Source organism: Rhincodon typus, chromosome 2 (assembly GCF_021869965.1).
Source record: "Rhincodon typus isolate 14 chromosome 2, sRhiTyp1.1, whole genome shotgun sequence".
NCBI lineage: Eukaryota > Metazoa > Chordata > Chondrichthyes > Orectolobiformes > Rhincodontidae > Rhincodon > Rhincodon typus.
Window position 1 is genome coordinate 21,850,149 of NC_063333.1, and position 17,999 is coordinate 21,868,147.

At 41.0% G+C, this 17,999-nt stretch overlaps 1 protein-coding gene across 1 annotated transcript in view; it reads right to left on the minus strand.

Annotated features, from left to right (window-relative positions):
• Positions 1-17,999, minus strand: part of dip2ca (disco-interacting protein 2 homolog Ca) — a 540,449-nt gene that overhangs the window by 26,372 nt on the left and 496,078 nt on the right. Inside the window, exon 23 of the mRNA XM_048606154.1 lies at positions 11,744-11,805. Coding sequence (XP_048462111.1) covers positions 11,744-11,805 — 62 coding nt within the window. The remainder of the gene's footprint in view (positions 1-11,743; positions 11,806-17,999) is intronic.

Here is a 17,999-nt window from a genome sequence, read left to right on the forward strand (position 1 = left end):
GTCTGGACCCCTTATTCAATTTTTCTGAAGAAGGGTCCAGACCTGAAACATCAGCTTTCCTGCTCCTCTGATGCTGCCTGGCCTGCTATGTTCTTCCAGCTCTACACCTTGTTACAAGATCCATCTTTCTTTGCAGCTATTCCTTGACTTTCCATGTTTTCCCCATACCCTGTCATCCAATGTCCCATGTTTCTCTGTATTCCTTTCTTTGGTTGGCCAAAGATGCAGAAAGATGGTGGCACAGTAGGGCGCTCCATTTGGAACTCCTCTGTTTGCCAGCCCCTTTACCTTTCTTCCCTCTTTTTTTCCTCCCCTCTTGTGGTTTTCCCTTGCTGCTCCCCCCAACCCCCAACCCAGGCCCCACCCAGAGAACGGAGTTGCCGAGCGAGTGGGCCAGGTCCCATGGTTGACCGAAGCAAGAGGGTCGAGTCCTACTGCGGACCGGAGCGGGCAGAGGCTAAGTTCCGCAGAGGAACCAGCATGGTCATAGTGGCCTTGTGCTGTGGGGCCTGCAGGCACCCCCCGTGAGCCCCGGAGCAGCGCGTGGGCTTAAAACCCCCTGAGCAGCGCGTTGGCTGAGAGCCCCGGAGCGGCTCACAGGCAGCGAGTCCTGGATGGAGACCACTGTGAAGGGACAATCCTTACCTTAGGACACTAATATTTTCCTATTTTTAAACTTATTTCCAACCCTGTAATAAAGCAACTACTTATATTGCTCTACTATATCCAAGAACTGTACCTGGGTACTTGTATCTAAGATGTTGCCATAAGAAGGCAGACATTGTAAAAGTTTTTCACTGTACTCCTACAATGGAGTACAAGTGACAATAAAAAGATATTGTATTACAATGTTTTCATGCAGCCCACTCCTGGATTCCTCAAATTTCATTACAGTTTGGTTATATTGTAAGGAATATATGTTAGGAGCAAACAGATGTATACCTGGGGTGCCACATGTACTTGCGGTCAAATGTTGATCAAAAATGTATACATCTCTAGGTGCCATACCATAGGAAAGATGTGAATGCACTAGAAATAGTGCAGGCGCGATTTACAAGAATTGCTCCAGGAATGAGAACCATCAGTTATAAGGGCAGATTGAGGAAGTTGGGATTGTTTTCCTTAGCAATAAGGTGGCCAAGAGGATATTGGATAGAGGCTTTCAAAATTATGAGTGAGTTGGATAGAGTAGAAATGGAGGAAACTGTTCCCACTCAAAGGAATAAGAATGAGATGAAATTAAAGTGATGCGCAAAAGAAAAAAGGATATTGTGAGAACAAGAGTTAACAAAGAGTGGAGCTGGAGGAACACAGCAGGCCAGGCAGCATCAGAGGAGCAGGAAAGCTGATGGTTCGGGTTGGGACCCTTCTTCAGAAATGAAGAAATATTAACTTTCCTGTTCCTCTGATGCTGCCTGGCCTGCTGTGTTCCTTCAGCTCCACACTGTGTTATCCCTGACTCCAGCATCTGCAGTTCTTGCTACCTCTATTGTGAGAGCAAACTGTTTTACAGAGAGTAGTTATGGTACAGAATGCATTGTCCAAAAATGTGGACAGATTCAATTAAGACATTCAAGAGGACATTGGATGATTATTTGGATAGAAATAGTGTAAAAGGGTATAGGGAATATGCAGGAGATTGGCATCAGGTAATGATGCTCATTTTGAAGACCCAGTGCAGTCACAATGGGCTGAATGGCCTTCAAAGCCATAACAATTCTGCAAGTGCATCAGTCCAGCAGCCACATGCAGAGCTGCAAATAATACACTCAGGGAAGCTCAAGAATTTTGAGTCAAAACTGTGATTATTTTAAACTTCTGAGAACCAGAAGACACAACATGGGCTCAGCAGGTGTTGGTGAGTAAGCGAAACATTTTCAACAGATTTAATGCTGAATTAGATTGAGAGGGAAAAAAACAACCCAAATTAGTGCCAGAAAGAGCAAGAAAATCTGAGTGAATCATGTGAAAAACCAAACTGAGGCTGGTGGAGCAATAGATGCACAGTTACAGGCTGTAATGAATGAGGAAACTGATGAATGTAGGAGAGGTATTTGAGAAGTTTAAGCACAAGTGCAGATTGGCTTTCCATAGCTTTCTAAAAGGCAGTTGTGGAGATGGAAAGCATTACCTGCATCCTTTATGGGCAGGAGATAAAGGGCTAAATGTAAACTGGAAGAACTGCAGACGCTGTAAATCAGAAACAAAAACAGAAATTGCTGGAAAAGCTCAGCAGGTTCTGGCAGCATCAATGAAAAGAAATCAGAGTTAATGTTTCGGTTCTGAAGAAGGGTCACTGCACCCAAAATGTTAACCGATTTCTCTCCACAGATGCTGCCAGACCTGCTGAGCTTTTCCAGCAACTTCTGTTTTTGTTCAAGGGTTAGATGCATTTTATAGCTGGGAGGTGACCGAAGAAAACAATAATAACCCAAAATGTTTTTTGAAAACTTAAACGATATGATTGAAAAGATTATCGTAGACATTGCCAGAGCACACGAAGCTATGAGAAGACAGATGTAGACAATAGCTACCCTAAAACTGCCTTCAGTTTAATCACAAGAAAAGCAGGAGGGTTGATGCACTGAAACTGCAAGAAAAAAGAATGCACATGAGAAAGAGAAAAAGATGCGCAAGAGCTGTGGATGCAGATGGCATGTCTGGCATATGGACCGAATTACAGAGCTAGTGGAATGCCCAATCGCTGGGAAAAGACTTACAGAACAAGGGAAAAATAGATGTTAATTGAGTTATCAGAGACAGACAACAGGACGACTGAAAAGAAACTAAAACATCTAAACCCTAGAAGGTGACCCGGAGGTTGAGAACACAATAGGCACAGGAAACATACAGCAACATAAAATGTCTGACTACAATAGTTCCCAGAGGAAGTAAATTCCCACAACCCTTCAGATCAGAATGGAGCTGAGAAGTAACCCTCCAGCAAAATCTGAAACTTGAAACCGGAGCACCAAGGAGCAGCATCCCACTCAGACTATACCTGAAGATATTTCCCGAAAATTTGAATAAAAATGGTTCTCGAGCAAAGATGCTGTGAAAGTGAGTAACTTCATGCTAAATGCATACAGGAAATCCAAGATTTGTCAGATAAGAACAACACAAAGGAAAATGCGAACAAACAGAAATAGCTGGAAAAACTCAGCAGGTCTGGCAGGATGTAGAGAGAAATCAGAGTTAACACTTCAGTTCCAGTGACTCTCCTTCAGAACTGATTGCGGCTAAGACAAGGCTGGTATATATACTGAAGATGGAATCGAGTGGGAGAGAGGGGGAAGGAATAATCAATGGGTAGAGATGGAGCCCATAGATTTGGGCAAAGGAATGAGTAAAGGACATCTTGGGATAACCAACAGCTGCTAGTGGGGACCTGTCCATGTGATGACAAGGCCCGGTATGTGGGAGTTGGGGTAAGAACATTGGAGAAGGTGGTCAGGCCCTAAAATTATTGAACTTAATATTGAGTCCTGAAGGCTGTGGAGTTCCCCAGCGGAAAATTAGGTGCCGGTCTTCCAGCTTGCACTGAACTTTGCTAGAGGACTGCAGCAAGCCTCAAACAGGGATGTTGGGCAGGGAATACGGTGGTGTGTTGAAGCAGCAGCCAACAGGAAGGTCAGAATTATTTTTGCAGACAGAACATAGGTGTTCTGCAAAACAGTCACCCAGCCTGTGTTTTTTTTCTCCCCAGTGTAGTGAAGACCACATGGAGTGACCAGCATCTATTGAAGCAGATCTACAAGAAACACCTGTGTTCAGAATCAGCAAGGTGCAATGTTATTTTGAAGCCTCTGAGTTCCAATTCCACTTTGTAATACAAGCCAGGAAAAGAAATGATGCTGATAGATCCTCTGTCTCAGCTGTTGCTGCAGAAGAAGGGTAGATAAACAAAAAGATGATTTTTTTCCACTGGTTGGAGATTCTAGAACCAGGGGCCAGAGTCTGAGAATTAGGGCCAGACCATTCGGAAGAGATGTTAGGAAGCACTTCTACACACAAAGGGTGGTAGGGGTCTAGAACTCTCTTCCACAAACGGCAATGTTCACTCGTCCATGCCGACCAGATATCCTAAATAAATCTTGTTGCATTTACCAGCATTTCGCCCATATCCCTCTAAACCCTTCCTATTTATATGCCCATCCAGATGCCTTTTAAATTTTGTTATTGTACCAGTTTCCACCACTTCCTCTGGAAGCTCATTCCATACACGCACCACCCTCCACATGAAAAAGATGCCTCTTATGTCCCTTTTCAATCTTTCCCCTCTCACCTTAACCCTACGCCCTCTAGTTTTGGACTCCCCCACCCTGGGGAAAAGACCTTGTCTATTTACCCTATCCATGCCCCTCATTATTTTATAAACCTCTATAGGGTCACCCCTCACCCTCCAACACTCCAGGGAAAATAGCCCCCAGCCTATTCAGCCTCTTCCTATAGCTCAAACCCTCCAACCCTGGCAGCATTCTTGTAAATCTTTTCTGAACCTTTTCAAGTTCACAACATCCTTCCTATTGCAGAGGGACCAGAATTGCATGCAATATTCCAAAAGTGGCCTAACCAACCAGTGGATGCCAGTTCAGTTGTTAATTTTAAATCTGAGAGGGGTACATTTTTATTAAGCAAAGGTATTGAGGGATATGGGCCAAAGGTAGGTATATGGAGTTGGGCCACAGGTCAGCCATGATATCATTCGGTGGTGGGATAGGCTCAAAGGGCTGAATGGCCAACTCCTATTCCTGTCAGAAACAAGTGATAGAAGATCTAGGTATACAGGTCCATCCGCACTGAAATGTAACACCACCAAAACAGAGTTAAATAAGATACGAGACCAACAAAGATGAAGAGTCATAGATGCTTTCTCAGCAAGTAATCCAGGGATGGCTTGATAAGACACAACCAGCAACACAGCAGTATTGGTCAATCACAGACAAAATCTCTCTAGAAGGCTGTATTCGGTTCACTTGATCTGGAAGGATCATTAAAAAAAAGTGACACAGAAAAAAACTTCATAAGAAGATAAATAATGGCCACATGGGAACGAAAGAGACTAACAGAGCTGGATTAACGATGTTACTGGACAAGTATCTACAAAGACATCCAAATAAAGGTGCCTACATGCAATAAATGCCAGAAGTGTAGAAACACACAGATGGTGAAGTACCACTCATACCGGAACATTCTGTTTATTCACCCACAATTAAAAACAGTAACCTGTGGTTGCAGAAGACTATTCTAAGTCCCTTTTTATTCAAAAAATGAAAGATTTAAGTCCTATATCATTTCAGCAGTCCCGTTTCTGGTCACTGAGCAAAGGATTCTAGAAAGAATAAATTGTGACAATGGAACTGAAATCACCTCCAGATGATTGAAGGAATTTGGTGAACATTACATGTTCAACATCATCATCTCATCACCACACTACCCAAGGGGACATCAGGGGTTCGTAGAAATACATGTCCAAGTGACATAAAGAACCCGCACAAAATGCCAAGACACAAACAGTGCCTTATTTTCACACCAATCTACGCCTCTCAAGGCTCACATTAAATCACCTAAACAGATGTTGAATAGAAGAAAAACTAAAAGTTACTGCTTAAAAGTGACCAGGTGGAGGTAAGACAACAGTTCAGTGATGCACAGGTAGGAGGAGTGTAACACTTTAATAAGAATACTAATTCCCTCTTAAATTGATGCAATATAGGAACTGTACATGCACAGGAGCCAGTCATGAAAACCCCAAACCTAACAAAAATTATTGCTGAAGTTGTGACTCCAAGTTTATCCATCACCGAGACTGAAACTGGCAAACCAATGAAAAGGGAGACAATCCATATTTCATCTATACCTGGTCTGGAAAAGCAGACTAGATCATCAGCAACATTCTTCTTCGGCAGTCTGGTAGGATCGAGGATGATTCTCTTCCCCTATGGAGTTGTGGGTCCTGAAGTGACTGAACAGTGCAGTGCTAGATCCACACACTCTGTCACAGGTCGGGTAGGTGATGTTTGAGCTGAGTGCGTGGAATGCTTAGTTTTGGTACGATATTCAGGTCTGTTACTGCTGGGGATGTCATGGGGGTCCTAGTGTTCCAGGTCCTGAACATCACTTTGAGAAATAGCACGTGCTTGAGCCTTGCTTGTTTTAATGGCCATGACACACTAGCTCCCATATGGAGCAAGGTCCTTGTTCAATGACACGGATAGCCGAGATGATTGAAGACTGAGCTGAGCATCACCAGAGAAACAACATCAACAGCATGATAAGCAAGCGACACAGCATTAACAACATCATGCTCAACTCCAACACCACCAGCAGCAACACACACATTACCAGTGCAGTGTGTCAACACATCACTGAGGCATGAAATTCTCCCACCTAAGCAAAGCCATGAATAACATTTTGTGAAAAGAAAGCAACTTATAACAGACTCCATAAGTTTTCACAATAAAAGCAGACATTGCTGGCAAAACTCAGCAGGTTTACAGCATGTCTGCAGGGGGAGGTGATGGCCTATTGGTATTATCATTGGACTGTTAATCCAGAGACCCAAATGATATTCTAGGGACCTGGGTTCAAGCCCCACCATGACAGATGGTGGAATATATATTCAATAAAAATCTGGAATGAAGAGTCTAATGATAACCATGAATCCAAAAACCCATCTGGTTCAGTTATGCCCTTTAGGGAAGGAAACTGCCATCTTTACCTGGTCTGGCCTACATGTGACTACAGACCCAAAGCAAAGTGGTTGGCTCTTAATTACCCTTGGGGCAATTAAAGATGGGCAAAAATTATTGGCCTGGCCAGCGATACCCTCATCCTGTGATTGCAAAGTTAGTGTTTCCAGTCTAGTGAAAAGTTGCTGGACTTGTAATGTTACCTTTACTTTTTTCCACACTGATGCTGCCAAACCTGCTGACTTCTGTTTTTGTTTCAGAAATCCAGCATCCGCAGTTCTTTGCTTTATTATCCAGAAGTATTCACTTCATTTATAAAGGCCAGTATGTTACAGTATGTTATACACAAAAAGTTCAGCCCAGAAAGTGAGCTCTGAGGAGAAGCTAGCTCAGAAGGGGTGGAGTATGGCAAGAAGATTCAGCCCATGATGGGTTTTTTCCCAAAAGGAGGAGTTTTTTTAAAATATTCATTCACAGTATGTGGGATCACTGGATGGGCCATCATTTATTGCCTATCCCTATTTGCCTATGGGCTTTTCCAACAAGCGGCAATGCATTCATGGTCAACATTAAACGCTTAATTACAATCTCAAATTCCATCATCTATCATAGCAACATTTGAACCCGGATCCCCAGAACATTAGCTCAGTGTCTGGATTAACACTCCAGCAATAACACCACCAGGCCATCATCTCCCCACAAGTGTTACATTATTCATCAAGGGTTTCGAATGAATTGTTACAAAAAGATACATCCAGGGAGTCGTAATGACTGCTTCACTGCAGTGAGATGTTAAGGTACAAAATATCAGTCCACCAGTCACAAGGACAGCCCTACAATAGGTCAATGAAGCTCCAGCATTTTGAATCTAAAAGAAGGCGATGAATTCCAGCTTCTGGGAATCAGAAGATATGACTGTCCTGCAGTGCTGTCAAGCTCACTTTCCAAACATTCTGAGGTAGTAGGAACTGTCAATGCTGGAGAATCTGAGATAACAAGGTGTACAGCTGGAGGGACACAGCAGGCCAAGCAGCATCAGAGGAGCAGGAAGGCTGATGTTTCGGGTCTGGACTCTTCTTCAGAAATGGGGGAGGGGAAGGGGATTCTGAAATAAAGAGAGAGAGGGGGTAGGCGGATGGAAGGTGGAGAGGAGATGGACAGGTCAAGGAAGCGGGCTGGAGCCAGTAAAGGTGAGTGAGTGTAGGTGGGGAGTTAGGATGGGGGTGTGCCAGTGCCACAACGATGCCACCCGAAGGCTGGAGGAACAGCATTTCATATTTCGCTTGGGAACCCTGCAGCCCAATGGTCTCAATGTGGACTTCACAAGCTTCAAAATCTCCCCACCCCCGACCTCATCCCAAAACCAGCCCAGCTCCTCTCCGCCTCCTTGACCTGTCCGTCTTTTCTCCCACGTATCCGCTCCTCTCACCTCACTGACCAACCCCCAACCCCACCTCCTACCTACCAGCCTCATCCCCACCTCCTTGACCCGTCCGTCTTCCCATGACTGACCAACCCCCACCCTAACTCCCCACCTACACTCACCTTTACTGGCTCCATCCCCGCCTCCTTGACCTGTCCGTCTCCTCTCCACTTATCTGCTCCTTTATCCACCTTCCATCTGCCTCCCCCTCTCTCTCTCTATTTATTTCAGAATCCCTTTCCCCTCCCCCATTTCTGAAGAAGGGTCCAGACCCGAAACGTCAGCTTTCCTGCTCTTCTGATGCTGCTTGGCCTGCTGGGTTCATCCAGCTCCAAACCCTGTTATCTCTTATTCCAAACATTCTGATGCACACTTCTTAATTTTTTGGTATTTACAATCATATTTATGACTCAAGATTCTCTCCAAAATCAGTTAAGAATTAATAATAAGGCTACTGTTTTGCTGCACTTAAAAATGTGCGCATATTTCAGACATCTTTCCACAACTGAAGTAGTAAAATATGTAAGGTTAAACCACTAAACAGATGAGTGTTAGGAAAAGGGAAGTAAATGAAGAAAAGAGATTCTGTCAGTCCTGATGCTGACTTAAGAGATAACAGACACATTATTTAAGAAGTGGCTGCCTGGAAGTACACTTAAATATACAACCATGTGATTACTGAAAACTATTAAATGTCAGTAGGTCATAATGTTCAAAGGTAAAAAACCAATTTAAAAGAGAGATAACTTTTGTCATCCACTGACAAATTGACAGGTGCTGCTGCTCACAAAAAGATTAATTTTATTTTTAGCTCAAACAACTTGAAGAATTTTATATTTTCCATCTTTTGGATGAACATTGAATAATGATGCATTCTGGAACAAATGTTGACTACTGCTGTAATGCTTTCAATAAAACATTTCTATACAATACTATAAAGAATTCAAGGTGAAGAATATGCATTGGATATAAACATGATTCTGTTGTAACCACACTTTAAATTCAACTAGCTGACCACTGAAAACCAAACATTAAACTTCAAACCTTTCATAACTGAGCAGATCAAATAGTATATAAGGAAAGCATCAACCAGTAGGACATGATAATGCTCATATTTTTGTACCTAGAATCACAGGGACATTGATGGTTGCAGCACAGAGAGAGTGCCAGTCAGCCCATCCTCTCCCTGCTGGCTCTCTGCAACAGTAACTCAATGCATCCAACTCTCCTACTTTTTTTCCTGTAGCCCTGTAAATATTTCCATTTCAGATAATTATCCATTTCCCTTTGAATGCTATAACTGAATCTGCCATCAGCACACTCTCACCCAGTGCATTCCAAATCACAACGATAAAAGGTTTCTCCCCATGTCATCATTTGTTCTTTTGCTAACTCTGTGCCCACCTATTCTCAATCCTCACACCAGTGTGAACAGTTTCTCTCTATCTACTCTGCTCATACACCTCAAGGTTTTGAGCAAGCTTATGCCAAACTGCATAACTCCACATTTTCCAAAACAACATTCCATTTGCTAAGATTCTTTCCACTTTTTGAACCTGTCCATATCCTTTTGTTGATTCTGTGCCATCCTCATCAGTTGCCTGCCCACCTTTCTTTTTGTGTCATCTGCAAACTTGGCTTCAGTGCATTCACTTTTCTCATCCGAATTATTAATGCATACTGTAAATAATTGTGGCCCCAGCACTAATCCCTGTGGTACATCACAAGTTACAGGCTTCCATCCTGAAAATGTTGCCTTTATCCCAACTCTCTATCCTCTACTAGTCAGTCAATCCTCTATCCATTTTCATATATTCCTCTTAACATCATGGGTTATTTAGTACCTATGTGCATGGTATTTAATTGACTACTTTTTGGACATCCAAATATATTACATCAACTGTTCCCCCTTATCTATCCTGCTTGTCACCTCTTCAAAAAAAAATTGATAAATTTGTCATATGTGATTTCCATTTCATGAAACCATAGTGACTCTGTTTGATTTTGTTCTACATTTCAATCCTTTATAATTGACCACAACATTTTCCCAATGACAGATGTTAAGGTAACTGGCCTATAGTCGCTTGATTTTTGTCTCCCTCGGTCTTTGAATCAGAGTGCTACCAGACTCTGTAATTAATCCTTCTGGGACATATTCTCTCTCTTGCATTGTCACTTTCTGCTTAATAAATATTGCCACCCCATCTCCTTTCTTGTTGCCTGAAAAACTCTTATGCATGAATAATTAATACATAGTTCTTTCTTCCTTTGAGTCAGACCTCTGTTATAGTCGCAGCATTGTATTTCTACATGCTTGTCTGCACCTGCAGTTCATCAACCCTGTTACCATGCTATATGCTTTCACATACATGCACAATAACTCTTGACTTTATTACCTTCCCTATTAATTGGTCCCTGTTCTATTTCCTGCTCTCATGTTAGTTGTCTTTCCCAATTGAGAGAGACTTGGTTTTCCTCTCTAATACTAGCCCCTGGCAATTAGTTTAAACCCTCCACATCTGACTGATAAAGAAGAATTACATCATGGCATTGTTTCCGTTTATGTTTTGGTTACCTCTCAAATTGGCTCCATCTTTCCTGGGACTCCATGCTTAAATTTGCCAATCAGTTTTACAGATCTTCCATAGGACAGAAATAACACAAAGTCACAAATTAGATCTGGCATGATTCTGGAAAAGGTAAGTTTTCCCTACACCTCCTTCTCAACTGTCTTGCCGATGACATGATTGCTCACCATCATCCTCCAAGATCCTTGTTATCCAGCTTGTTTGTTCCACTCTCAACTAGTTCCATATCTGTATTATTTCTTGCAACGCTTTCTCATTTAGTTCTTGCACCATATATTTCACCAAAGAATATTGTAGGGTTTTGACTTCCATATTTTATGATCCTAGTGCTAAATTAAAATAGTTTCTTTCATGGAAGCTAAGTAAGATGAGGATTCTGCCCACAGTAATGAATGACATTTCTATAATGAACAATGAGCATAAGCAACAAGCCGTGGGCAGAATTAAGAGCTCACACAACCGATGGATCAGGACAGGTTCCACAGCTTCACCATATCCAGTTGAGAATATTAGTGGATAATGACAGACAACCAGGAATGGACAATTCAAATATAATGATCAATCTCTCCGTTCCAGGATACAGATTTACATTAAAATTATATTTTATCAAGGCTGATAACTTTCTTGAATTCTAGCTATTTCAAGGAATCAACCAAACTGTAGAATGTAGCAAAACTTGAGTTCCTCAAAGGTTAAGAAAAATAGTTCTTTTAAAAGGAAAATAAACATATGTCAGACTTTTGTATTTCTTTAAATTCCTTGATAAGATGCACAAGAAAGGGTGGAAGATAGCAAAACTTCTGCATAAAATATAATATTTTTGCATTGTTACACTAGACTGGAAAATGCTATTACAGATTTTACAAACAAACTGTTGCCCTAATATGACTAAAACAGATTGCTTTAACGGACAGCCTTAAATAAATACATATGGTGCAGTATTCCTCAATCCTATCGATTGTAGCACAAATGGTACAAAAGGGACATTTTACTGCCTCTTACAAGTTTGAAAAGAGTAGAGTTCTGTCTGCTTCAATTACCTGTCATGCCTTAGTGCTCTCATATCCACATAAACAGTTGTGGGATCTGGTCCTGACGTTCCCTGAAATCAACAGCATCAAGTGGTTAAGAAATAAGCATGGAAAAGAAGCAACATATCTCTTCATAATTCAATCACTGTCTCAAATGATTAGCTGAAACTTCTGCATTGTAGTTTTAACCCATCAGGGCCCTCCATTAATTCATTTAAACTGATAGTCGCAAATGCACAACTTCTATTAATTTAGTTTTACAGATTTAAATGCATATTTAATATTTTAAAGTATCTTCCATTAAAATGCAATTAGTTCTTGATTTACAGTTAGTACTTACCATTATGCAAAAGTGTTCATGTTTTTGTAATTTTCTGCAAAAATGATAACACGGAAACTATGCAAACAGAGCTAAAACTACACTCTAACAAAAGCAATCAACCAAATTCATGCAAGAAAATTGTGTAATAAATAATTTAACACACTTGACTAAATACAGAGCAATATTGCCAAAAGCAGCAGCCAAGCTTACTACTGCAACATGATCCACTGAAGACTTGTCAACATGCAACAGCAGGAATGGAAGGAGGTCCTTTGAAGTTCAATTTAGAATACCAGCAAATCAGTATAGGGGTGGGTAGGTATAACAAGGATAAGTATTCCTCACTCTTTACATAGAAAGTCTACTGTATGCTGGAATCGGTTACCGTTAGCGGGTTATTTAGTAATCAAACAGCAGCAAAGTTACATTTAACACTAAATTTACCTTGGAGTTAAAGTTAAAAATTAGTGTCATTAATGTGTGTCATAGTGGTTCAATGTGCTTCTGTGAATTTAAAGAATATATACTTTCCAGTTGCTTCCTAAGGCTTTAAAACCATTCCCCAACACACTATTTGCTTCAATTATACAATTATTCTCAAGTCCAATCTGAAATACCTTTTAACAAATTGCTTAATACATACCACAATACTATCCAAATTACATAAAGTTATAATGAAATTGTTTTCAGCCATTTGAGAAATTAACAAATTAAATGATCAAAAATGTTAAAATATCAACTGAGGCAAAAACGCATGTTTGTTTACATAGGGACATGGGGAATATGAGTACGGGTAGGTCATCCAGCCCCGTGAACCGACTCCACATTCAACTAGATCATGGCTAGTTTTACACCTCAATGGCATTTTCCTGCACTACCTCCCATCCTTTGATGTTTTTAAGATAAAGGAATCATTTTGATACTCAATTATTGACTTTCCACAGCCTACTGGAGTGGAGAATTCCAAAGATTCCAGACTTCCTGAATGAAGAACTTTCTCCTCAGTTCAATCCACAATGGCCTGTCCCTAATTCTGACACTGTCTCCTGCTTCTGGATACTCCAGCCTGGGGAAACACCCTTCTCACATCTACCTTGGCGAGTCATGTAAGTATTTTTCATGCTTCAATTAGACCACTTCCAAACTCTCAAGAATACAGGCCCATTTTCCTCAAACTCATCATAGGAAAATCCGGTCTTCCCAGGAATCAGTCTGGTGAATCATTGTGGTACTCCGTGTATAGCAAGTATATGGCAAGTTTACAAACCAATGATGAGTGTGTGCATGGATGTCTGAGGGAGTGTAAGTTTGCAGTCCATTCACATGAACAATCGTTCAATTTCTGTTTAGGGCTGAGGGGTGAGGGAGTGTGTTTCAACAAGCATTAGTATGACTATTATTTATAAGTTCTGCATTCTTAATTAAAACACTGCAACTTCCAGGATACACTGGTACTATGGGAGATTATGGAATCCCTACAGTGTGGAAACAGGCCCTTCGGCCCAACAAATCCACACTGAACCTCAGAGCATTCCACCCAGACCCATCCCCCCTATAACCCACCTAATCTACACCTCCCTGAACACTACAGGCAATTTAGCACGGCCAATCCACCTAACCTGCACATCTTTGGACTGTGGGAGGAAACCCGGAGGAAACCCACGCAGACATGGGGAGAACGTGCAAACTCCACACAGACAGTCGCCCGAGACTGGAATCGAACCCGGGTCCCTGGCCCAGTGAGGCAGCAGTGCTAACCACTGTGCCACCATGCCGCCCCTGTTCCAAAACCCAGAGATACCTCAAATTATCAGTTTCTGCTCATTGCTTAATTAGCAAAAATTTAAAGAGAGGACTGAGTAGAAGTTGAAAGTACAGTGGAGACCGCTGTGACTTTCCCAGATACATCAATGCAATTTCCTCCTACCAACTAACATTCTGTGAAGGTTAGTGCGACCCAATAATACTAAAGTTTCTCTTCATTGCTATAAGTTTTGTTGGAGAGCCTAGTATATTCTTCTGTGTCTTACACTTACACAGCCTGTCACACATTCAGAGATGGCTTCAAACAAAAAGGCTGAGCATCTCCTCAGGCTTCCGCTCTCATCATCGACCTCACTGACGGAGGTTATCACTTCACTGAAACATCTACATATACTCTCACAAAGCTCTGGATTTAAATCTGGTCCGTCTGTCTGTCTGTCCCTCTCTCTCTGTCTCACCCTCCCCCCGTAACTGCACACCTCCCCCACCCAAGCCCCCAGTTAGCAACATATGTCCTCTTTGATTTTCTGTTAAAACACACTTCATGTTCTACTTGTCCTGATTGTAACCCCAGATTACAAGAACAAGTGATTGCAAGTTTTCCCTGAAGAGCAGTTTAACAATGGTATCAAAAAGTCCCAACACTACCTCCCAACAGCTACTTCCACTTTGTTGTCACCTTCCCAACTTTTTTGCACCTTTAATCATGAACTAGAAGTGACATTAACATCCTGAATTCAGAAAATTAGCTTCCAGATGCACTAAAATTTTCATGATTAAAATTTTGAATTATACCACTATGTCTTCATTCTGCGCAGTGTAGATTTTGGAAGCTTCAAAATTTATATTTTAAAATTGGCCTGCTCAAAAACAAAATTGGTACTGATGTATTAAATTGATTGGTGGGATCAAGTCAGGTGCAGTGCAGTCTTACCTCACCAAACACTGGGCTCATCTTCCCTAGAGTGACAGTACTGAAATCTCTCTGCTTGCTACATAATAAAGGGGCTGCACTTAAAAATATTTCAGTTCAGACACATTTTACAATAAGCTGCTGCCACTTCAGTAATAACTGGCAATAACGCACATACCAATTACAATGGAAACTCTTGTAGGAAATCAGACACTTTGCACAAAACAGTCTTCTGGAGTTTAGGGCTAAGGTGCATTGTTGAGTCTGGTAGACAGCACTTTACAGCCAGCAGCACAACTGAACCAAAAAAGTTTGATCCAGAATCCGAGTGCATGAAGTGTTCTAATGCCCGGCATTAAGACCACCCCATAAAACCAGTGTAAATTATCTAATGCGTTGGACAATTCCAGAAACCACCTGGGATTTGAGATCATTGTTCAAATCCCAGTCTTGACCAACATTCCCATTCTTTCTTTTGTCTGAAAGGAATTGCTGCCACTGTTTTGTTTTCACCCGGAGAAAAGACGAATAACAGGATGAATAGCTGTAGATTTAACTTTGCTATGGACAGCCACTGAAAGAAGCTCTAGCTACACTGATTATCAGCTCCTAACTCCTCTTAGGTGAACAGCACAAAGTATGTGGTAAAACAGTGGCGACCACATAAAGAAGAAAACACAATCACTAAGAGGAGAGAGAGAATCCTACACAAATAAGTGTTACATTTAGGTTAACCTGGTCCTGGCTGTGTCTTCAGGGTATTACACTGTTCCTTAATAAGCTTTCCCCAAGCTCTGGAGCCATTAACTGAACTGTGATGAACTTTGTCTTTACTCTTTTTATTATTATGTATGACTTCTGCCATTGATGGCAATGCCGTGGTGGGGGCGACTAATAAAACATTTCACGGTGTTTTTCATGTAAAGGTACATTTGACAATAAATTTCTATTCTATGGATTTCTTCATATGAAAAGTTACCTTTGATTTTTGGCAAAATATTGAATAATATGCAATGATAACTGAGCTCACATTTCACCCACAGTTTAATTTCCTTGATGACAGATTGGAGACTCCACACTACTTTGACCCCAAACTCTCCTCACCTATCTGAAAGTCAGCCATTGTGTTACTATCACACCATCCTGCCACAAAACACCACGCAAGACTCAAACATACTGATTCGTCCCAGTCCAACAAAAAAGGCTCAGAAATATACAACACAGAATTCACCATCTTATTCAGACACCAGTGTTTTTTCTTCTCAATCAACTTTTGTGAAAATTCAGCAGTGTAACAGACTAGTGCTGAGTGGGGAGATCATTCAACTAACTTTTCCTTCATTGCCACCTGGATGGAAAACCAGAATAAGAAAATAAAACAGAGGAAAGACAAATTCACATGAACACGAGACAGTGGACATCCCAAAGACAACCTCCTAACTGGTGCACAGTCAGCTTTTTACCTCAGCATTTTTGTGCTGAATGAGGAATTAAAATGAAAGATTCAAACGTCAAGCGACATCTTTTAAAACTCACTTATGCATTAAATCCTGGCACTGTTGGGTGTCCACTGAACTGCCAAGGGATAGGCAGCACTTTAAATAATACAGACCTAACATCCCAGATCTCCAGACTCAGTTCTAGTCTGACCTGCTGTTGGAAGCTGACTGTTGGGTGAATAGGGAACATGAAAATCCCCTACCTGCTCGGCCAGCTTCCCCAGCCGGTGAGGCTATAGCAGCAGAAATTGCAGGGTGAGGAGAAGAGGAAGGCAAACAAAGTCAGACAAAAATAAATGGGAGTGGGGTTTACAGAAGCAAATGTATTAAACAAGGGTCAAAAGGAGGGGGAGAAAGACAATGTCAAAATAGACAAACCTCTGCAAAGTTAGCTACAACTTTACCATTAACACGCTTACAAGAAATAAAATTGTAAAAATGACACAGTAAAATTTTAGTCATACAAATTAAGGAACAATTTAAAGCGACGGCTAACAGAGTCATGGCATAAAAGATGAAGTTTTAGTCACAATTTTAAAAAAAAATTCTGAATTTTTTTCAAAGTTACAAAGCAATTAAAATTTTTGTTGGACCAATAAATACTTCCTTTCAAAAAAAAAAGCTGGATTTTAAAAATTGAACTTCTAATAAATATAAAGCATTTTTATTTTATAGATTTCCTTCTGACAACAAACAGATGCTGTACCTGCTCCCCATGCTTTGTCAGCTACTAAGACCTGGCTGGCAGGGTTTTAGGTGACGCAATCCCTCTCCTCAAATTTAACTTTCCTCCCTGTAGAGATCACTAATTCACTAAGTGAACAACTACGTCTAAAACCACCTTTTACCAGACTGCAGCATATATTACCATTGTTTTCCAATGCTATGCCATATTATGCAATTTCTTTAACATTGCCATGCCTTTAGTGTGTGTGTGTGTCTGTGTGCGCGCATGGGGCAGGGGTTCAGGGTAATGTTTTCTCAAATATCCAGCTTCAAAGGCCAACACGGTGAATTTATAAAGTTGCTGTTTATGATACCGTATGCTTTCATTGATGTAGCATTAAATGAGCTTTTAGAATCATATTATTTCCTAGCAGGATGTAGGTGACACTGGGTAGGTCAACATTTATTGCCCATCCCAATGAACTCTACTTATGTAATTTCTCTTTTTAACTCAAAACGGCGCTGGATTGTGGCGACAAGACACTTTTCACAGTATCTTTCTTGATATGTGACGAGTGATAACTCACAATTCATAATTAGCTGGAGGCCAGTTGAAAGTCAACCAAACTGCTGTAGGTCTGGAGTTGTATTTACGCCAGACCAGGTAAAGAATGCAAATTTCCCTCCCTAAACAACATTAATGATGGATATTTATGACAATCATCAGTGCTTACATATTAAGGATTAATAGCAGTGGATGCATGATTGATTTTAAAGAGAGTTGATGTTCTCAATCTATAAACAATTATTATGATTGTTTATGTGACGCTATGACCTTTTTTATGAGATCTTCATGACAATTTTCTAACAAACTCAAAATTAAAGATTAAGATGATTCCACATGGGAGATGACTATTTAACCCATCACACTTACTCCCTTTCAGCCTGCTACCAATTAGTGGAAAGAATGTTACGTATGAACATCTTAATCAGCAACAAACATAGACCATTCAGCCCCCACTAGTCTGCTCCACCATTCAATGAAATCATGGCTGATTTGATGGTAACCCAAATCCAAAAGCCTGCTTCCCGTTGTAACCT